Source organism: Leucoraja erinacea, chromosome 15 (genome assembly GCF_028641065.1).
Source record: "Leucoraja erinacea ecotype New England chromosome 15, Leri_hhj_1, whole genome shotgun sequence".
NCBI lineage: Eukaryota > Metazoa > Chordata > Chondrichthyes > Rajiformes > Rajidae > Leucoraja > Leucoraja erinaceus.
This window is the reverse complement of record NC_073391.1, coordinates 32688330-32711815: the sequence shown is the minus strand read 5'-3', so window position 1 is coordinate 32711815 and position 23486 is coordinate 32688330. Positions and strand designations below refer to the sequence as shown.

Genomic DNA, 23486 nt, shown 5'->3' with positions numbered 1-23486 from the left:
AATTAAATTAAACTGAACCATGTTCTCCAAAGAGGCGTGTCGTAGTGGTGCAGCGGTAGAGATGGTGCCTCACAGTGCTATAGATCTGGCCTCTGACTACGGGTGCTGTCTGTACGGAGTTTGTACGTCCTCCCTGGGACTGCGAGGATGCTCTGGGTTCATCTCACGTTCCAAGGACATATTGGTTTGTAGGTTGAGCATGGAAACTACCGGTTTCGGCCCGCCGAGTCCACGCCAACCAATGACCACCCGCACACTGGTTCTATCCTACACTCCGGGGAGAATTTACAGAAGTCAATTAACCTACAAAGCTGCACGTTTTTGGAGAGTGATAGGAAACCAGAGTACCCAGAGGAAACCCATACGGTCACAGGAGGAACGTGCAAACTCCGTACAGACAGCATCCAAGGTCAGGATCGAACTGGGGTCTCTGGCGTTGGAAGGCAGCTGTTCTACTGCTGTGGCACTGTACCGCCCCTGCACCCGGAAATATGACGCAGGATAAATGGAGACCAATTTGAAGGACATGTAGAGCTTTGTAACATGGTGTCGAGGCAATGACCCCTCCCTCCCTCAGTGGCAACAAGATGAAGCAATGATGTGGAGTACACACACCAGTCAGAGTCTGTGGTGCTGAAGGAGAGATCCTAACTGTAAATGCCGTTAACAATTTGTCCTGGTCCGACCACATTGATGCTTCAGCCAAGAAAGCACATCAACACCTCTACTTCCTCAGCATGTCCCCAAAGAATCTTACCAATGCACAGTACAAAACCATACTGTTGCGTTGCATCACAGCTTACTTTGGCAACAGCTCTGTCCAAGAGCATAAGAAATTGCGGGACCCGTCTTCAGACTAGGGGAACCGTGCTAGAGTAACTCATCGGGTCAGCCATCATCTCTGGGGAACATGGGTGGATGACCTTTTGGCTCGGGATCCCTCTTCAGGCTTGAATCAGTCCAACGAAGGCTCCCGACCCGGAAATGTCACCTCTCCATGTTCTCCAGAGATGCTGCGTGACCCGCTGAGTTACTCCAGCACTTTGTGTCTTCTAGAGAAGACCGTTGAGGCGGGTACTATAACAACATTTAAAGGACATTGAGATAGGTACATGGATAGGAAAGGTTTAGAGGGATATGGGTCAAATGCACCAATTTGGGTTGGGACCCTTCTTCAGACTGATTGTATTCGGGAGGGACGGTGGGGGAAAACTGGACGAGAGGAGGGGCATGGTGAGTGATAGGTGGACACATGTGAGGGGGGAGGGGTTGATTGGCAGATGGTTGGTCAAAGGCCAAAGATGAAAAGACAAAAGGTGTGAGAAAAGGAATGAAGAGATGCGAATTAAGAAGCCAGAGGAAGGAATACAGCGCCAGAGACCCGGGTTCAATCCTGACGATGAGCGCTGTCTGTGCAGCTTGTACGTTCTCCCTATGACTGCGTGGGTTTTCTCCGGGTGCTCTGGTTTCCTCTCACATTCCAAGACGTGCTGGTTTTGAGGCTAAATGGCTTCTGTAAATTGTCGCTAGTGTGTAGGATAGAACTAATATACGGGTGATTGTTGGTCGGCGCGGACTCGGTGGGCCAAAGGTCCTGTTTCCACGCTGTATCTTTGAACTAAACCATCTAAACCAAAAAGAGTAGTGATTTGTGAAGCCAATGGATCAACATTTGAACCTCAATGCCATCTCTCTGCATGCGTTACCTTACAGAGGATCGTACACAGGGGCCGTAGCTCACTGTTTAATTTGGTGGGACACTCGGTTTAGAAAGAACAACACTTCACCAGCTCTAGTCTCTTCAGGAAGTCTCAAAGCAGTTCACAGTTGATGAATTATACAGATCAAACTCAGCGGCTAATTACTGTACACAAAGGTTTTGCAAGCAACAGCCGGGTAAATCTCTAGATAATTTGCCGCTCAATAATAGCTGAGAAATAAACAGAGAACCTCGATGGCAACTCTGCTTATCACTCGAATCCGTCTTAAGGTCCTCCCCTGGCAGTGCAATGCTCCCTCAGCTCTCCAGAGGTGAACTTCATGCCAGTTTGAGAAAGATACAAAGTGCTGGAGTTACTCAGTGGGTCAGGCAGCACCTCTGGAGAACGTGGAGAGCTGACGTTTTGGGTCGGAGCCCTTCTTCAGACCCCCCCCTTACAATGTCTGAAGAAATGCCCCAACCCGAATCGTCACCCATCCATGTTCTCCAGAGATGCTGCCTGACCCAATGAGTTACTCCAGCACTTTGTGTCTATCTTTAGCGTAAACCAGCATCTGCTGTTCACTTTTTAATTCATTCAAACTAGTTTAGTGTAGATTGGTAGTTTAATTTAGTTCATTTTTATTGTCCCATGGACCAAGGTGCAGCGAAAAGCTTATTTTGTGCGCTATCCGGTCAGTGGAAAGATTACATTATTACAATCGAGCCATCACAGCGTACAGATAAAGGATGACAATGTTTAATGCAAGATAAACCCAAGTTGTGAATTTGTGGAATTCCCTCCCACATAGGCCGATTGACAGGATGAATTTAAAAGAGAGTTAGATAGAGCTCTAGGGGCTAGCAGAATCAAGGGATATGGGGAGAAGGCAGGCACAGGTTACTGATTGTGGATGATCAGCCATGATCACAATGAATGGTGGTGCAGGCTCGAAGGGCCGAATGGTCTCCTATTTTCTATGTTCTATCTTTCAAAGTCTAGTAAAGTCCAATTAAAAGGGTCACCACCCGAAACGTCACCTATTCCTTTTCTCCAGAGATGCAACCTGGCCCACTGAGTTGAGCCCTGTCCCACTTAGGAAACCTGAACGGAAACCTCTGGAGACTTTGCGCCCCACCCAAGGTTTCTGTGCGGTTCCCAGAGGTTGCAGGTGGTTGCCGGAGGTTGCAGGTAGTGGAAGCGGGTAGGGAGACTGACAAAAACCTCCGGGAACTGCACGGAAACCTTGGGTGGGGCGCAAAGTCTCCAGAGGTTTCCGTTCAGGTTTCCTAAGTGGGACAGGGGCATTACTCCAGCACTTTTTGTCTATCTATAGTCTGATTAATGATAGTTGGTGTAAAACCAACGAGGTAAAGGCTAGGTCAGGCCCGCTTACAGGCCTGTTTATTCTTGTCACATGTACTAAGGACAGTGGAAAGCTTTTTAGTGCAATCCAGTCAGTGGAATCTCTATATATGATTACAATTGAGCCGTCCACAGTGTACAGATACAGGATAAAGGCAATAAAATTTAGTGCAGAAGGGTCTCGAAACGTCAGCTATTCCTTTTCTGCGGAGATGCTATCTGAGCCGCTGAGTTACTCCAGCTTTTTGGTTTTTTTTAATGTAATGTTTAGTACAAGATAGTCCGAGGGTCTTGCACGTCTGGAGCTGCTGGGAGCTCCACCTTGCCCGGCATCTCGACGCTGTATCGCGGGCGGGCAGTTTAAATCAGACCCTGCACTCGTTAAGTGCCTGAGAGGAGACGGGCACAGGCTGACAAATGGCAGTGGCGGTCTCCTCTTTGTCCGCCCTTCAACCTCCCCAATCCCCCTGGGCCCCGTCTCCCAGGTGACACTTCAAGGTCCCGGTTTCCTGGCAACCGCCGACAATGGATCCTGGGAAAGACACATGTGAAAGGGGCTGCCCTTGACACCGCCCGCTTCTGAACCCCGCTCGGAGTCAGCTTAATGAAGAGGCGGTGGAGGAAATGAGAAAACCCTCGCAATTAAAGCCCGTGTTTGCTCTGTCAACCGACCAGCACAATGCAATGCAAACTGTCTCCCAGATACTGTCTCTAACCCCCCCCCCTCCCCCCCTCTTCCTCATCTCCAACCCCGTTAACCCCTAACAGTAAGTCAATGTCAGAGGTTCATCTTCCCCCTTGGATTTTACAGTGCAATGCAAAATTTGCAGCCCAGAGAATTGGCCTCAAATGGTCATTGAGTGGTCCCAGCATGGCCCAGTGGCACCGCAGTAGAGCCTTTCAGCGCCAGAGAACCGGGTTCGATCCTGACTACTGATGCCGTCTGTACGGAGTTTGTATGTCCTCCCTGTGACCGTGTGGGTTATCTCCGGGTGCTCTGGTTTCCCTCCCACATTCCAAAGACGTACAATTTTGTAGGAAGAAGGGTTTCGGCCTGAAACATTGCCTATCACTTTCGCTCCATAGATGCTGCTGCACCCGCTGAGTTTCTCCAGCATTTTTGTGTACCTTCCATTTTCCAGCATCTGCAGTTCCTTCTTAAACAGTTTGTAGGTTAATTGGCTTCAGTAAAAAATTGTAAATTGCCACTCATGTGTAAGATGGTGCTAGTGTACGGGTGGTCACTGGTCAGCACAGACTCAGTGGGCCGAAGGGCCTGTTTCTGTGCTCAATCTATAATGTCCAAATGTAAAGTCTAAAGGAAGGGTTAGGCAGGCAAAGGCTTGGACTATCTTTGATCGGACTTTACACAACCTTATCTTGCACTAAACTCTCTGTGATCATGTAAGTCACCTCCAAAAGTTAAACCTGGCCTCACATGATTATGTGGAAAATCAGTGGGGGATGGGACTCCATCAAAAGTACTTCAATTATTATGGTGATGAAGGCTACGATACAAGTGCTGGTAAATGTGATTAGTAGGTTAGGTTCTGGTTATTATTGTCAGGTGTACCGAGGTACAAGGCAAAGCTTTGTTTTGTGTGCTCTCCAAACAGATCAGATAATACTAATTCATATAAATACATTCAGTTCATCCCCAATCAGTACCCCGTTCCTGCCTTCTCCCCATATCCCCTAACTCCTCTATTTTTAAGAGCCCTATCTAGCTCTCTCTTGAAACATAGAAACATAGAAACATAGAAATTAGGTGCAGGAGTAGGCCATTCGGCCCTTCGAGCATGTACCGCCATTCAATGTGATCATGGCTGATCATCCAACTCAGTATCCCGTACCTGCCTTCTCTCCATACCCCCTGATCCCCTTAGCCACAAGGGCCACATCTAACTCCCTCTTAAATATAGCCAATGAACTGGCCTCAACTACCCTCTGTGGCAGAGAGTTCCAGAGATTCACCACTCTCTGTGTGAAAAAAGTTCTTCTCATCTCGGTTTTTAAAGGATTTCCCCCTTATCCTTAAGCTGTGACCCCTTGTCCTGGACTTCCCTAACATCGGGCACAATCTTCCTGCATCTAGCCTGTCCAACCCCTTAAGAATTTTGTAAGTTTCTATAAGATCCCCTCTCAATCTTCTAGATTCTAGAGAGTATAAACCAAGTCTATCCAATCTTTCTTCATAAGACAGTCCTGACATCCCAGGAATCAGTCTGGTGAACCGTCTCTGCACTCCCTCTATGGCAATAATGTCCTTCCTCAGATTTGGAGACCAAAACTGTACGCAATACTCCAGGTGTGGTCTCACCAAGACCCTGTACAACTGCAGTAGAACCTCCCTGCTCCTATACTCAAATCCTTTTGCAATGAAAGCTAACATACCATTCGCTTTCTTTACTGCCTGCTGCACCTGCATGCCTACCTTCAATGACTGGTGTACCATGACACCTAGGTCTCGCTGCATCTCCCCCTTTCCCAATCGGCCACCATTTAGATAATAGTCTGCTTTCCCGTTTTTGCCACCAAAATGGATAACCTCACATTTATCCACATTATACTGCATCTGCCAAACATTTGCCCACTCACCCAGCCTATCCAAGTCACCTTGCAGTCTCCTAGCATCCTCCCCACAGCTAACACTGCCCCCCAGCTTAGTGTCATCCGCAAACTTGGAGATATTGCCTTCAATTCCCTCATCCAGATCATTAATATATATTGTAAATAGCTGGGGTCCCAGCACTGAGCCTTGCGGTACCCCACTAGTCACTGCCTGCCATTGTGAAAAGGACCCGTTTACGCCTACTCTTTGCTTCCTGTTTGCCAGCCAGTTCTCTATCCACATCAATACTGAACCCCCAATGCCTTGTGCTTTAAGTTTGTATACTATGCCTTGTGCTTTAAGTTTGTATACATTGAAAGCATCCAGAGAACCTGCCTCCACTGCCCTCTGAGGCAGAGAATTCCACAGACTCACCATTCTCTGTGAGAAAACGTGTTCCCCGGGAATTAACCTTGTAAACCTACGCTGTACTCCCTCAATAGCAAGAAAGTCCTTCCTCAAATGAGGGGACCAAAAACTGCACACAATCATAGGTCATAGGGAGAACGTGCAAACTCTGTACAGACAGCACCCGTAGTCAGGATCAAACCCGGGTCTCTGGCGCTGTAAGACAGCAACTCTACCGCTGAGCCACAGTGCCGCCCTGGTCTATCCTTCGGTAACCTTGATCACGGACCACAACTGGCACAGTGGCACAGCTGGTAGAGCCGCTGCCTTCCAGCCCCAGAGATCCAGGTTCGATCCTGACCTCAGACGTTGTCTGTGTGGAGTTTCCACGTTCTCCATGTGACCGCATGAGCTTCCTCCGGGTGCTCCAGTTCCCCCCACATTCAAAAAGGTGTGCAAGTTTTAGGTGAGCTGGCTTCTGTAAATTGTCCCTAGTGTGTAGGATAGAACTGGTGTATGGGGATGATTGCTGGTCGGTACAGACTCGGTGGGCCGAAGGGCCCGTTTCCACGCTGTACAGTATCTCTAAAATTAAATTCCACTAATCTTCATGTCATGGAATATGAATCATAAAACAGGGCAGCACAGGATACAATCGTCAAACTCAAGTACAATAGGTAGAGCAAAGGAGAGAATATAGTTCTCAGCATTGTAGCATCAGTTCAACAGACAAAGTCCAATGCCCGCAATGGGGTAGAGGTGAATCGGACAGTACCCTAGCTTATGGAAGGACTGTTCAGAAGCTTGATAACAGAGGGGAAGAAGCTGTTCCATTAGTCTGGTGGTATGCGCTTTCAAAATCCTGTACCTTCTGCCGGGCAGGAGCAGGGAGAGGAAGGAATGACAGTGGGTGGGACAAGTCTTGGCCGTGGGCTGCTGTTCTGAGGCAGCGTGAAGTGTCGATGGTGTCAATGGTGGGGAGTCTGGTCTGTTTGATAGACTGGGCTACATCTGTTTGATAGTGAGGTGTTCCATCTACACTTCACGCTGCCTCGGAAAGGCCACAGGCATAATCAGGGACCAGTCTCTCCCCGGTCAACCCCTCATCTCCCCTCTCCCATCAGACAGGAAATACAGAAGTGTCAAAACGCACACCTCCAAATTCAGGGCCAGTTACTTCCCAGCTGTGATCAGGCAATGAAACATCCTCTCACCTACTAGAGAGCGGCTCTGGGCTACCTCTAACCTCATTTGAGAACCCCAGACTATCTTTAATCAGACTATACCGCACTTTATCTTGCACTAAACGTTATTCCCTTTATCCTGTATCTGTACACTGTGGACGGCTCGATTGTAATCATGTATAGTCTTTCCGCTGACTGGATAGCACGCACCAAAAAAGCTTTTCATTGCACCTGGGTACTTGTGACAATAACAAATTAAACTGGACAGTGCGGACATAGTGCGCTGAAGGGTTTGTTCCTGTGCTGTGTGACTCTCGGATTCGAAGGCTCCATAACCTTCTTTAGTACTCGAAGATTCTGCATAAAAGTGATGGATGAATTGCCCCTTGGAGAATTGAGAACGAGATAAACTGTTGCAAGCCAGCAGACAGCCAGGGTTTTATTAATGAGAAAACGGAGGCACACAGTCACAGGTGAAGCTATCCTGGGGCATGGACTCAATTTACAAATTAATTGAGTTTGCGTGTACATGGATGTAACACACGTTCACACTCCCGCAGGGAATGTAATGAGGGTGAAGCTGTTCCGAAGCAGCCTCTCTGATTGAGTGCCGCTCCCGATGGGAAGAAGGAGACAAAGAGGAAAGGGAAAGAACTCCGACATATTATCTCCGGCATCTCTAGTCGGGTTTAGTTGAGAGATACAGCGTGGAGACAAGCCCACGCTGGGGTCCGCAGATGAAGGTTTGGTTTAGTTGCGTTTAATGATATCAGATCAAAACAGGCCTTTAGCTCACCGAGACCATGCCGACCAGCGATCACCCTGTATGCTGGTTGTATCCCACACACTTTACAGAAGCCAATTAACCCACAAACCTGCATATCTTTGGAGTGTGTGGGGGGGAAACCGGAACACCTGGAACGTGCAAACTCCGTATAGACAGCACCCGTGGTCAGGATCAAACCCGGGTCCTTTTCACCAGAGATGCTGCCTGACCCGCTGAGTTACTCCAGAACTTTGTGTCTTTTTTTTGGTATAAACCACCATCTGCAATTCTTTGTTTCTGGGTTTTGATGGGTTAATGAGGAATGCTGAGGTGGGACACGTAATCTCTTCATCTAGTTCCATCAACGTCTGGGTGGGGTTGGGGAAAACTGCTTTCACTTTCCCCTGATAGTGAATCCTTTTGTCAAATTTAGGCAGAGACGTTTTATCATTTAAATCACTCATGATCTGTTTGTTCAGGTCCATTTGAAAAGGGCTTCTGTAACAGGGCGAGCAGAGATCTTGTCGATGCTTCCCATGAGCTGAGGGGTGGGATTTTAATTTAGTTTAGAGATACAGCATGGAGACAGGCCCTTCGGCCCGCCGAGTCTGTGCTCACCTTCGATCACTCCTGCGCACTAGTTTTGTGTTATTCCACTTTCTCATCCACTCCCTATACACAAAGGGCAATTTACAGAAGCCAATGAACCTACAAACCCGCACGTCTCTAGGATGTGGGGGGAAACCGGAGCACCCGGAGGTGACCCACTTGGTCACAGGGAGAACGTGCGAACTCCACACAAGCAACATCGCCTTCCCCCCCCACTCCCCACTCCTCTCCTCCCCACTCCCCTCCTCCCCACACTCCCCACTCCCCTCCTCCCCACTTGTTCCCTTCCACCTATATCCATCCCTATTTTACATTTCACTCCTCCTCTTGTCTGCCAATCTGACACCCCTTTGCCTTCTTTTATCTCTGGCCTTGGTCCTCCCATCTGCCAATCAACCCCCCCCCCCCCCCTCACCCTCTGTATCTGCCCATCACTTGTCCTGGCCCCACTTCTTTTCCAGCTCTATCACTCTCTCACCCCCCCCAACCCTCCCCCCCCCCCCACCCCCCCCCCCCCCCCCCCCCCCCCCCCCCCCCCCCCCCCCCACTAAAATGGATCCTGACCCGAAATATCGTCTGTTCATTGGCGGACTGAGCACAAGTGTTTGGCAAAACGGTGGCCGAGTCTACATTGGTCTCAGCTGGGCCGAAGGGCCTGTCTCCATGCTGTATCTCAACGATGTAAAGGCAGTAGCTGAGGTTAGATGTGATGCACATGAATCTCTGTCTCACCTGGAAGGACAGCTGGGGTTCCTGGATGGAAGTGATATAAGTGATAGGAGTCGAATTAGGCCTTTTGGCCCATCAAATTTGGCCAATTTCATTGTCCTACCAGGGACACATGGCAATAAACTCTAGAATCCCAAGTCTACTCCACCATTCAATCATGGCTGATCTATCTCTCCCTCCTAACCCCATTCTCCGGCCTTCTCCCCATTACCTCTGACACCTGTACTAATCAAGAATCTATCAGGTGTTACATTGCCTACAGGTTTGTAGGTTAATTGGCTTTGGTAAAATTGTAAATGGTCCCTGGTGTGTGGGATAGTGCTGGCGTACAGAGTGATCGCTGGTCGGTGTGGACATGGTGGGCTGAAGGGCCTGTTTCCGCGCTGTATCTCTACGGTCCATGAACCATTGCCACCAATTCCATTAACTTTAATTTCCATCCACTGCCTCGCATTGAGTTTGCCGACTGTTGTTGGTGGAGAGGAGTCCCATCCATTTCTCGACCACCAACGTTCCTCTTTGTTTTGCTGTTCGTTATCAGTTTGTGTTTACAATATTTCTCAGCCACCGTTATTGGAAAACGAGATGAGAACAATATCTCTGCTTGTGCCAGTTCAGAGCTTGCCCCCCCCCCCCCCCCCCCCCCCCTCTGCCACTCCTCCCCGATGCCAGGCTTTGTAAGCACCGTTTTATCTGATTCTAGGACAAAGAGGCATTCATTTACTTTCTCCAGAATCATCGCATTGTTTCAGCCTGAGCTACAGGGAGAGGTTGGGGAGGCTAGGACTTTATTCCTTGGAGCACAGGCCGTTCTGATGAATACTTGCACTCGGTCTGCCAAGGCCTGCTGGATCTTCCCGGTTGCTCAGGGTGGCACGGTGGAGCAGCGGTAGAGTTGCTGCCTCACTGCGCCAGACACCCAGGTTCGAATCCCGACTACGATTGCCGGCTGTACGGATATTGTACGTTTTCCCTGTAACCGCGTGTGTTCTTAAAGGGCTTAAATTCGTAAGGGGTTGGGCAGGCTAGATGCAGGAAGATTGTTCCCGATGTTGGGGAAGTCCAGAACAAGGGGTCACAGTTTAAGGATAAGGGGGAAATCTTTTAGGACCGAGATGAGGAAAGCATTTTTCACACAGAGAGTGGTGAATCTGTGGAATTCTCTGCCACAGAGGGTAGTTGAGGTCACAGTTCATTGGCTATATTTAAGAGGGAGTTAGATGTGGCCCTTGTGGCTAAAGGGATTAGGGGGGTATGGAGAGAAGGCAGGTACAGGATAATGAGTTGGATGATCAGCCATGATCATATTGAATGGCGGTGCAGGCTCGAAGGGCCGAATGGCCTACTCCTGCACCTATTTTCTATGTTTCTATGTTTCTATGTCTATGTTTCTTTGGGTGCTCTGGTTTACTCCCACATCCCAAAGACATGCAGGTCGTAGGTTGGGCGAGTCCAGAACCAGGGGCCACAGTCTTAGAATAAAGGGGAGGTCATTTAAGACTGAAAAAACTTTTTCACCCAAAGAGTTGTGAATTTGTGGAATTCCCTGCCACAGAGGGCAGTGGAGGCCAAGCCGCTGGATGGATTTAAGAGAGAGTTAGATAGAGCTCTAGGGGCTAGTGGAGTCAAGGGATATGGGGAGAAGGCAGGCACGGGGTTATTGATAGGGGACGATCAGCCATGATCACAATGGATGGCGGTGCTGGCTCGAAGGGACGAAACGCCTCCTCCTGCACCTATTTTCTATGTTTCTATGTTTCTGTAAATTCCCCCTTGCGTGTAGGATGGAAATAGTGTACGGGTGATCGCTGGTCCGCGTGGACTCACTGAGCTTTAAGGCCAGTTTCCGTGCTGTATATCTACACTTAACTAAGCTAACCACTTTAACTCCCCTTCCCATTCCTATACTGATCTTGCTGTCCTGGGCTTCCTCCATTGCCAGAGTGAGGCCACACACAAACTGGAGGAACGGCACCTCATATTCCGCTTGGGTAGCTTACAACCCAATGGTGTGAACATCGAATTCTCTAATATTAGGTAACTAACAATCACCCCCCCCCCCCCCCCAACCCGCTCCCCTTTCTCCTCCCATCTTCCTTCCCTCCCAGCCCCCGTCCCATCCCCTATTCTGTGTCCCACCTGGACTCGCACCCATCCCGATCTACCTACCTTCCTCTCTCCTCGCCACTCGCAACTCTTCAATCTTTTTGTCTCCCATCTTTTTTTCCCATCTCCGGACTTTTGTCCAACCATCCGCCGATCAAACATCCCCCTCGCCTGTATCCACCTATTACTTGCCAAGCTTTACCCTGCACCACCTCTTTTCCAGCTTTCTCCCTCCTCCTCCTCTGCAATCAGTCTGAAGAAGGGCCCCAACCGGAAGCGTCACCAAACCATGTTCTCCAACGATGCTGCCTGAACTACTGAGTTACTGCAGCACTGTGTCTCGCATTTTCTTCTCCCTACAACCCAATAACTTCCTCCACATTATAGCCCACTACCACACATTAAGTATTTCACCTCGGTACACATACTAATAAAGAACCATTGAGCGGTGACATCACGGGCCTGCACGTCTTTGGGATGCGGGAGGAAAACGGAGCACCCGGAGGAAACCCACGCAGCCACAGGGAGAACGTACAAACTCCACACATTTCTTGGAGTGAAAGGCCAAAGAGCTTACCTCCGGCAACCACTCTTTCTGAAGAGGAAGGGACCTCGTATCAGGAAGGAAAAGGAGAGGAGGTGAAGAATGTACTCTGGCTGCCTCAGCTTGGCTGACTGCCACGAAGCAAAGGGGTTCTACATATCTACTAACCATGCGGGTAGTTACTGAGTGATAGTCCTTAATTTACACAGAGCCCATGTCTGAATGAGACAGGGATCCTCTATGTTGAATACAATGGGGGTAAACATAACACAAATTATTCTCTCTCTCTCTCCTCTTCTCCCCCTCTCTCTTCTCCCCTCTCTCTTCCCCCCCTCTTCTCTCTCTCTATCAATCTCTTCCCTCCCTCTCTCTTTCTCCCTCTCTCGCCTGCTCTGCTCCCCCCCTCTCTCTCACACCACACAAACACAAAGACATACACACAACACATGCAATAGATGAGCCCCCCCCCCACACACCGCAAATGACATTTGATATAGAGACCACACACACACAGATCAACGGAGAGACACACCGCATGCACTTAATTCTCACACATAAATAAATGCACATCGCTAACAAAACACAGATGCACCGTGCAAAGATGCACAATGCACGCGGACATCTGTACCGATCAATCACACACACGCACAGAAACACATCACAATGTACAGAAACATACACGCACACACACGCACACACGATACACTGACACACGCACACCATAAACACAGGCACAGAGACAATACACTCACGCACGCACACATGCATACATACACACACACGATGTACAGACAGACACACACACATGACACACAGACACTTTCTGTTCACTCTCTTGTGGAACATGTCAACCTGGTGTATGTTTACAGTTTTGCGTGCATGGCCAGGGTTTATGTGCCTGTGACCCTGCTACAAGCAAGATTGTTGCTCACCGCATTTATGGAGATTGAGAATCAGTCATAAAGCATGGCAACTGGCCCTTCAGCCCAACTCACCAATGCCATCCAAGATTCCCCATCTACACTAGCCCCATCTGCTTGTGTTTGGCCCATGTCCCTCTAAACCTTTCCTATCCAGGTACTTTACAGGGGGAATCATCCACATGTGATCAATGTGTTACTCAAACTGAAGAAACAAGGAACTGCAGATGCTGTTTTCCACCATAGATAGACACAAAGTGCTGGAGTAACTCAGCTGGTCAGGCAGCATCTCTGAAGAAAAGGAATAGCTGACGTTTCGGTTCGGAACCCATCTTCAGACTTAAGACTCAAGACCTGAAAAGCTGAGGATGTTTTATAATCACATCCGTCTGGGCTTAAAACGTACATGCTTAATTTCCTCTGACTTTAAGGTGCATTGAATCATTTCTAATTAATAGGCTTTACATCTGGCTTGTCGGAGCGCACTGCTGGAGATGGTGATGTCGCAGTAACACCGCACTCTTCCCCCTCCAGGCAAGTTTCTGCTTGGAAGATGCAAGTGCTTATTTCCTTGTTTCAATAATGAAATGTTGTGTTCAAAAATTAAAGAGGTGTGCTGTGGCTGGTGAGACGGCTGGCGAGACAGACGCCCGTGGAAGGTGGGTGGGTGCAGTGACTAGTCACAGGTTACCTACCCGATCTATCCCAAAGGCTAGAGGCCGCAAGAGTCAACGATCACGGGGAGAAGGCAGGAGAATGGCCTTTTAGACTCTAGAGATACAGCGCGGAAACAGGCCCTTCGGCCCACCGAGTCCGTGCCGACCCGAGATCACTCCCATACACTAGCACACGAAGGACAATGTACAGAAGCCCAATTAACCTACAGCCCCGCATGGAAGCCTCAATCACTGCTCCCCCCTTCGGCCCACCGAGTTCCAGTCATCCATCGATCGCCCATTCACACTAGATCTACGTTATCCCACATTCTCATCCACTCCTTACACACTAGGAGGCAATTTACGGAGGGCCAATTAACCTACAAACCCACACGTCCTTGGGATGTTGGTGGAAACCACAGCACCCAGAAACCAAGACCCGCCAAGCCCGCGCCGACCAGCCATCACCCCGTACACTAGCACTATCCTACACACTAGGGACAATTTTACAAATTTTACAGAAGCCAATTAACCTACAAACCTGCACGTCTTTGGAGCGTGGGAGGAAACCGGAGCACCCGGAGAAAACCCACGTGGTCAAAGGTTTCAAACGTTTCAACGGTTTCAAAGGTCTTTTATTGTCACCAATTATAGTAGCAATCACTGTACACAGAATAGTACAGTGATATGCAAATTACCGTGCAGCTATAATAAAAAAGCAACAAGACGCACAACTACATAACAGTTAACATAAACATCCACCACAGTGGATTCCCACTTTCCTCACTGTAATGGAAGGCAATAAAGTCTAATCTTCTCCCCCTCACAGGGAGAATGTACAAACTCTGTACGACAGCACCCGTGGTCAGGATCGAACCCGGGTCCCTAGCGCTATGGGGCAGCAATTCTACCGCTGCACCACTGTGCCCCCCTTAAAGCTCCTGTAACTCAGTCCCAGCCATCTGTTCCCTGTGGAACATTCCAACTATTCAGACAGCTGTGGATAGGTATATATTATACCAAAGAATCCTTTGTGACAGGCCCAGTGTACTTTGTAGCCTCAGGGAATGATTGGTGTGAGGGGGAGAGGGGACTGTGCAGCCTAATTATAGGATTCACACTCTGCTGTTAACATAACAACATCTTCAGTGAATCACACAGGTCCACAGGTTATAATGAGAAACATATTGGGCTGTTAAGTCAACAAAGACACATACCATGGGAAAAATGATCACTTTCTCGTAAAGCTAATGTTGTAAATAAGACTGGGACTGGTGCATTTACAGAGTACTATAGCATTAGTATGTAGGAAGGAACTGCAGTTGTTGGTTTAAGATAGACACAAAATGCTGGAGTAACTCAGCGGGTCAGGCAGCATCACTGGAGAGAATGAATAGGTGACGTTTTGGTCGTAACCCTTCCTCGGACTTTGGCCCACCGTGTCCGCACCGCCCAGCGATCCCCACACAGTAACACCATCCTACACACACTAGGGACAATTTACATTTATCCCCGAGCCATTTAACCCACAAACCTGTACGTCTTTGGAGTGTGGGAGGAAACCAAAGATCTCTGAGAAAACCCCACGCAGGTTACGGGGAGAATGTACTAGCTGTGTACAGACAGCGCCCGTAGTCAGGATCGGATATACGTCACAGTAAGGCAGCAACTCTACCGCTGTGCCACCATGCCGCCATTTCAGACGGGATGAAACTGTTGGGATCACAGTTGGGATGAAACTGTCCCTGAATCTGGAGGATTGCGTTTTCACACTTCTGTACCTCTCGCCTGATGGGAGAAGGGGTGAAGAGGGAGTGGCTGGGGTGACCAGCACGTCATCAGAATGTGGGAAGAAACTGGAACACCTGGAGAAAACCCACATGATCACAGGGAGAACGTACAAACTCCGTACAGACAGCACCCATAGTCAGGATCGGAACCGGGTCCCTGACGCTGTCAGGCAGCGCCTCTACCACTGCGCCACTGTGCCGCCCTTGGCATTGGGAGCGGGGATCATGGTCCCACCTCGCATCATCATCTGACACATACCATACTCTATGCTGCCGTACATTGCCAACATTCAGCAGAACATACAAACAGGTTGTTACTCACAGTCTGTGCAGAGTGGGGTTCTTCTGAAAGAGCAGCTCTGGCAAGATCTGCAGCTGGTTTCGATTCAGACGCCTGTACAGGGAGATAGAGAGAGAGAGAGAGACACTCAGCTATAAGCGTCAGGGTACAATTGTGCATAGTTACGGCCTTCTTGCCAAATCCGTCTACCCGAGCACACTGACGTGGAGTCCTGCTGGGGTCACGTGCATGGATAGCAAAGGCCCTTGTCCCCATCTGGAGTTATCTTGTTTGAGTTATCTTTATTCCATGGCAATGTATTCACTGTTCCGTTGCAGGGACATAGAACATAGAGCATAAAACGATACAGCATGGAGAAAGGCCCTTCGGCCCACAATGTCCATGCTGTACATGACGCCAGGTTGAACTAATCTCCCCTGCTTGCACGCGATCCATATCCCTCCATTCCCTGTATATCCACGTGCCTATACAAAAACCTCAAATGCCACTATCGCCCCTGCTCCACCACCACCCCTGGCAGTTAATGGCAGCCACTTACCAGCATTAATGAACAGTGATAGTCATAGAGTCATACATTGTGGAAACAGGCCCTTCGGCCCAACTTACCTACACCGACCAAATTGCCCCGTTTACACTAGTCGCAACTACCTGCATTTGGCCCGTATCCCTCCAAGCCTACCCTATCCATGTACCTGTCTAACTGTTTCATTAAAACGTGTGATTAGTACCTGCCACAACCACCACCTCCTCCAGCAGCACATTCCATACACCCACCACCCTCAGGTTCCTATTAAATCTTTCTCTCCTAATGATGTTGGGGTTCAAGTCCATGCATCCCTGAAAATGGCAACACTAGTAGATAGATTGATAAAGAAGGCTTATTTGACATGAAGGTCTGTTTGCCTTCATAGGTCAGGGCATTGAGAGGAATCTTGGGGTCCAAGCCCATAGCTCCCTGAAAGTGGCAACACAAGTAGATGGATTAAATTATTAATTACAGATTTAATAATAGCATTAATAGCTATTAATAACAGCATTACTAGCATCAGCTATTAATAATAGCAATATTAATAGCTATTAATACTAGCATTACTGACATTAATAGCTATTAATACTAGCATTACTGACATTAATAGCTATTAATAATAGCATCAGTAGCAATTAACATGACCATGCTATTAATTCATTATGCTGATATTAATCTATTGCGTGTGAAAATGCTGTAAAAATAAGTCTTGCACTTACAATCGTTCTAACTCCTTCATGTCCTCGAAGGCTCCACGCTCGATGGAACTGATATGATTTTCCATGAGTTGCCTGTTGGGAGAGAAAAGCATGGAATATGCATGTCAGGGTCAACTTGATTTGGCCACTTACCCCTGGTGCAGTCACGCACAATATTACCAGGCATTAGGCAAAAAGAGTTTTGCCTTTAAATTACTTGGAGGGAACTACACACACACACAACCCAAACCAACGCTTCACCTGCTTCGGAAATTAAAGCTATCGGTTTATGGACGGAATGTTCCCATCCCAAAACTATTCATAATGCATGAATTATAGAGTCATACAGCCATACAGCATGGAGACAGGCCCTTCGGCCCAACTTGTTAATGCCGACCAAGCTGCCCCATTTACACAGGTCACTCCTGCTCCTGGCTGGCCCGTATCCCTAAACCTTTCCTATCCATGTACCTGTCCAAACAAAGCAAAGATCCATATAAACGAGGCAATCACCTACTCCCAGGGCAGGGGCAGCACTGGTTAGATACAGAGTGAAGCCCCCTCTACACCGCCCTTTCACACGCTCCAGAGAACAATGCTAGTTGCTTCACATTTGTCCACTGCCCAACACAACCAAAATTGTCTCATTTACAGCATGGTCAGGGATGGTCACATGCTTTGTAGCCTAACTAAGTGAGACAAGGTTCAGAAGCAAAACCCTTCTATTTAACTACCCAATGGTACAATTCTTCTATCTTAGTACATTAGGAAACAAGTAACGCCCCAGGGTTTACAGAGATGTTTTTTTAGATTGATTGAAAAATACAGCTCAAAACAGGCCCTTTGGCCCACTGAGTTGGCTGGTTGGCATGGACTCGGTTAGACCGAAGGGCCTGTTTCCGCACAGTATCTCTAAAGTCTAGAGTCTAATGACTTCAGCCCGAACATGATGCCAAGACCAACTCTCACCTGCCTGCATGTAATCCATTCCCTGCATATCCATGTCCCTATTCAAAAGTCACTTAATGTGTGTTGTTCACATGTGTTAATGTGTGTTGCTTTCTCTCTTGACGCTGTGATACTCACAGAACCCTGATGTGTCTCAGTCCCGCAAAGTCACTTTTGCTAATCCGTGAGATATTATTCCCGTTGAGCTCCCTGTGAAAGGAAACAGATGAAGCCACATTAACTTAACTCTGCCAATCCATTTCTGAATCATACAGAGGCACATCACAGAAACAGGCCCTTCGGCCCACCAAGTGCATGCTGACCACCAACCGCCCACTTACACTCGAGGGTGGCACGGCTGTAGAGTTGGTGCCTCACAACACCACGGTCTGATCCTGACTACGGGTGCTTGTCTGTAGGGAGTTTATACATTCTCCCTGTCACCTGCGTGGGTGCACTCCGGGATCTTTGGTTTCCACCCACACTCCAGGGTCAAGGAAAGAGCATTCACGTCGCGGCCCTGTTTCCACAAATCTTTCCACCACCGCACACAAGAAGCAACAAGACAGATGCCGAGCTCCGGCTCTGATTGGGGCCGATCAGCCATGATCACAATGAATGGCGGTGCTGGCTCGAAGGGCCGAATGGCCTCCTCCTGCACCTATTGTCTATGTTTCTATGTTTCTATGAACAACTTCTAATCTTGTGTGTGTGCTCTCGACAAGAAAACCCACACTCCAAAGACATACAGCTTTGTAGGTTTATTTGCTTGGTATAAATTGTAAATTGTCCCTAGTGTGTGTAGGATGGCGTCAGTGTACGGGATCACTGGTCGGCACAGATTCGATGGGCCGAAGGGCCTGTTTCCATGCTGTATTTCTAAACTAAACTCCACTCATCTTACATTAATCCCATTTTATTTTGTAAATTTTCCACACACTTCCCCACCTAGATTTTATCATAGAATGATTTAGTCATACAACTTGGAAACAGACCTAATTTGGCCATGCCGATAAAAAGTAACACAAGATGCTGGTTTATACCAAAGAAAGAAACAAAGTGCTGGAGTAACTCAGCGGGTCCGGCAGCGGCTCAGCTGGTCCCTGGATTCATGGATAGGTGACGTTTTGGGTCAGAACACTACTTCACACTTCAGGTTGTGGTTTATTACTGTCCTGTGTAATGAGGTACAGTGAAAAGCTTTGTATGTATTGCAGGCTATCCAACCAGACCAGCTAATACTATACATAAATACAATCAAGTCAAACTCAAGTACAGTAGGTGTTTAAGAAGGAACTGCAGATGCTGGAAAATCGAAGGTAGACAAAAAAATGCTGGAGAAACTCAGCGGGTGCAGCAGCTTCTATGTGGAGCGAAGGAAATAGGCAATGTTTTGGGCCAAAACCCTTCTTCAAGTACAGTAGGTACCTTGTTAGAGGAAAGATGTTGTCAAGTTGGAAAGGATACAGAGAAGATTTACAAGGATGTTGCTAGGACTCGAGGGAGAGATTGAGCAAGCTATGATTCTATTCCTTGGAGCACAGGAGGATGAGGCGTGATCTTATAGAGGTGTATAGAATCATGAAAGGAATAGATAGGGTAGACACACAGAGTCTCTTGCCCAGAGTAGGGGAAATCAAGAACCAATGGACATTGGCCAAGTACTGTCTGGATCTGGGCCCTACACATACATGCCTCATCTACACTAGCTCTACCTGCCCGCATATGTCCCATATCCCTACAAATCTTTCCTATCTGTCCTGTTATCGTTTAAATGTTGTTAAAGCACCTGCCTCAGCTACCTCCTCTGGCAGCTCGTTCCATATAGCCACCATCCTCTGTTTGAAAAAAGTTACCCTTCAGGTTCTTATTACATCTAAGGTAGACACAAAATGTTGGAGTAACTCAGCGGGCGAGGCAGCATCTCTGGAGAGAAGGAATGGGTGACGGTTCGGGTTGAGACCCTTCTTCAGACTTTTACATCTATTACATCTTTGTATTCATATTTTCTCTTACACTTTAAACTTAATCCTCTGGGTTTTGATTCCCCTACTCCGGGTAAAAAAACTCGGTACATTCATTCTATGTAGTTTTATAATCCTCTGTAAACTCACACCTCATCCTCCAGCGCTCCAGGGAATAATGTACTGCCCAAACTCTCTCTATAGCTCAGGCCCTCGTGTCCCTGGGAAATCTGTACATGTTTTACACTTTACCCACACGCGGGGGACAATTTACAGCCAATGTGGATGTTTCCGCCTCTGGGAATGGGGTTACACAGGCAGGGTACTAATGCAGGGATTCAGCGATTTATATGTAGAATAACATCCCTGGGAATGGGTAGAGTGGCCAGATGCCGGTTTAAACCGAAGATAGATACAAAATGCTGGAGTTAGAGCGCTGTGTTAACCATTCGCTAGATACTCGGGGCGCTGACCCACCCGGGGTGTCCCGTCGCCAATAGTCCAGAGACTGTGTTGGTCCCCCGTCCGCCCGCCCCGTCTCCCTCCTCTCACCCCTCAAGGGTGAATACCAGCGGCCGCTCTGGGACCTGAGCCACACGTCGGCTATCCCAACATTGAACTGCAAGAAACCCGAGCCTCGGCCGCGTCGTTGTGAGGGAGGAGGACTTTTCCCCGGTATGATTGGGCCGGCCTGGCCGGTGCGGGAAGTCAAGACTGGCGGCGACCTCCCAATCCCTGGACCCGCGACCCTCTCGCCCGTGTTACAACCGGGCCGTGGTGGGATTGGACTTGTACCCAACCCTCCTCTCAACCCAACACCCTCCTGCCGTCCATCCTGCCGACTGTAGCAACGTTACAACACTCACTTTATTTCTCAATTTAAAACCTTGCCAACCTCAAAGCTCCGCCGGGCGAAAATAAATTCCCTTTCGAAATACTTTCGCTGCTATCCAACGAGCAGAAAGATCCCATGAACGCCAGTAACCCGGTTTCAACAGAGGCTGCACATGATTATAGCGTGGTGTGTGTATATATATATATATATATATATATATACACACCATATATATATATATTTACATTAGTTATATATACATATATATACACACCTTAGTTTAGTTTGGTGATACAGCGCGGAAACAGGCCCTTCTACCCACAGAGATCAGCGAAGCCAATTAACCTACAACCATGTACAGCTGTGGAGTGTGGCAGGAAACCGGAGCACCCGGAGAAAACCCACGCGGTCACATGGAGAACGAACAAACTCCGTACAGACAGCACTCAGCACCGAACCCGGGTCTCTGGCGCTGCGAGGCAGCAACTCTACCGCTGTGCCACCCGACGGTATGGAGTCTTGCTGTGTAAAGTGGACATCTCCAGGGCGTTTCCCACTCCCCTGCGGGTCAGTCACCATCTGTGAAGGGTCACACTTAGGGCCAGTCTTGGAGAAAGGTCGAAACGAAGAACTGTAGATGCTGGTTTAAGCCAAAGATGTACACAACGTGCTGGAGTAACTCAGCGGGCCGGGCAGCATCTCCGGTGAAAAAGGCATTGCCCCGAAAAGCCGTCTGCCTATTCCCTCCACAGATGCTGCCTGACCCACTGGGTTACTCCAGCGCGTTTTTTTTTAGTAAGCCGGCATCTGCAGTTCCTCGTATCTCCCGTCCCCACCTCTCCTTTCCAACTTTCTCCATCCCCTCTGCTACAGTCAGTCTGAAGAAGGGTCCCGACCCGAAACGTGGTCTGTCCATTCCCTCCACAGATGCTGCCCGACCCGCTGAGTTGCTCCAGCACTTGGTGTTTTGCTCAAGATTCCAGCATCTGCACTTCCATGTGTCTCTCTAAACTACTCCAAGTGAAGCGCGTTGAACATTGAGCGGTGGGTGTTAGACACGTGCAAAAGGTTTAGAAATGTGGGATTATTACTGTGCGAACGCCCATCTACAAATACGGCACCACCACCCCCTCCATTCCCTTTCGCCCCCCTCACCCACCTCGTTCCATACAACATCCACCCTCTGTGTGGAAAGGTTGCCCCTCGGGTTCATTTTAAATCTTCCCCCTGTTCACCTTAAACCCGTGTCCTCTGGTTCTTGATTGTCCTACTCTGGGTAAAAGACTGAGCATTCATCCTATATATGCCCCTCGTGGTTTTATACACATCTATACGGTTCGGGGAAACAGAAATCAGAGGGCGTAGGTTTAAGATGAGAGGGGCGAGACTTAATAGGAACCGGAGGGGTAACTTTTTCCACACAGAGGGTGGTGGGTGCATGGAACAAGCTGCCAGAGGAGGTAGTCGAGGCAGGTACTATAACAGCATTTGAAAGACATTTGGACAGGTACATGGATAGGACAGGTTTAGAGGGATATGGATCAAGCGCAGGCAGGTGGGACTAGTGGCAGATGGGAATTGCTAGTCAGCATGGATGAGTTGGGCCGAAGGGAGTCTCAATGAACCGTGATTAGGTTCTTGATTAGTGCGGGTGTCATGGGGTTATGTGGAGAAGGCAGGAGAATGGGGTTGAGAGGGAAAGATAGATCATTCACGATTGAATGGCTTGGGCAGACTTGATGGACCGAATGGCATAATTCTGCTCATATGACATGAACTTCTGAACCGCTGTTGCTGGTTTACCAAAAACAAACAAGAAAAAAAGACACAAAGTGCTGGAGTAACTCGGCTGGTCGGGCAGCATGTCCGGATTGGGAATATTTCGGGTCGGGACCCTTCTTCTCCAAGGGCCTGGGTGTCTCTGTGATTCTATAAGATGTCGTCGTGTGTTCCCCACCCCCTCCACCCCAGTATCCTGCTCTCCTGCTCTCCGAGGGATAAAGTGCTAGCCTGCCCGAGCCTCCTCTCCCGATAGCCCAGCTCCATGGAGAAAGGCGGTGACTTCATACTCACAGTCTCTCCGCGTTCCTAGGAATGTTCTTGGGAATGGTTCGGAGTCCGAGCCCGTGACAGTCCACGGTGGTGCCCACACAGTTGCAGAGAGCCGGGCAGGAACTTACACCGAGCCCACAGGCTGCCAGCACCAAGATCCCAGTCCTGAACATGTCGGGCAACAGCCGACAAGGCTCCATGGTGATCGAGTGGCCGGGGACGGGCAGGGGGGGGGACCCGGCGATCCTTCAGTCTTTCCCCTCCTTCAGATCATGGTCGGGTAGCGCAACCTTTCCTTGGGATCCTCTCGCTACAACCGCGCCGTGAGGGTCACACACAATGGAACCGCCGAGATCCAGGTCTCTACCGATCACCGCGGCTGAATGCCGAGAATCCTCTGTTGCCCCGCTCTCTGTCACACACTCACACACTCACACACACACACACACACACTCACTCACTCACTCACTCACACGCACCAGGTTACAAGCTGCATCTGACGGCTTGTACAATAAAAAAAAAAAGCGCCTCTCACTCTCTCTCTCACACACACATAGCCATCAATCTGACCACATATAGCAGAATCCACCCCGCCCACCGCACCCACCCCCCCCACCCCGCCCACCGAAACACAACCCCCCCCCACCCCCCGCCGGCCCATCTCTACACAAGGAGCTTCGCCGCCAATCACACCCCCCTCCAGCCCACACCCTCCCCACCCCTTCCCTCCCCCCCCCCCCCCCCCCCCCCCCCCACCCCTCCCCTCCCTCTCCGCTCTAACAGCAGGTTGCAGGCAGAGAATACGTCGTGAACACAATTATTCTGCTGCATGAG

At 49.0% G+C, this 23486-nt stretch overlaps 1 protein-coding gene across 1 annotated transcript in view; it reads right to left on the bottom strand.

Annotated features, from left to right (window-relative positions):
- The window catches only part of slit1a (slit homolog 1a (Drosophila)), a 104146-nt gene extending 80909 nt beyond the window's left edge, over positions 1–23237 (bottom strand). Inside the window, 4 exon segments of the mRNA XM_055647065.1 lie at positions 15651–15722; positions 16875–16946; positions 17940–18011; positions 22674–23237. Of these exon segments, the coding sequence (XP_055503040.1) occupies positions 15651–15722; positions 16875–16946; positions 17940–18011; positions 22674–22852 (395 nt within the window). The 5' untranslated portion in view covers positions 22853–23237.
- Between the last annotated feature and the right edge of the window lie 249 nt (positions 23238–23486).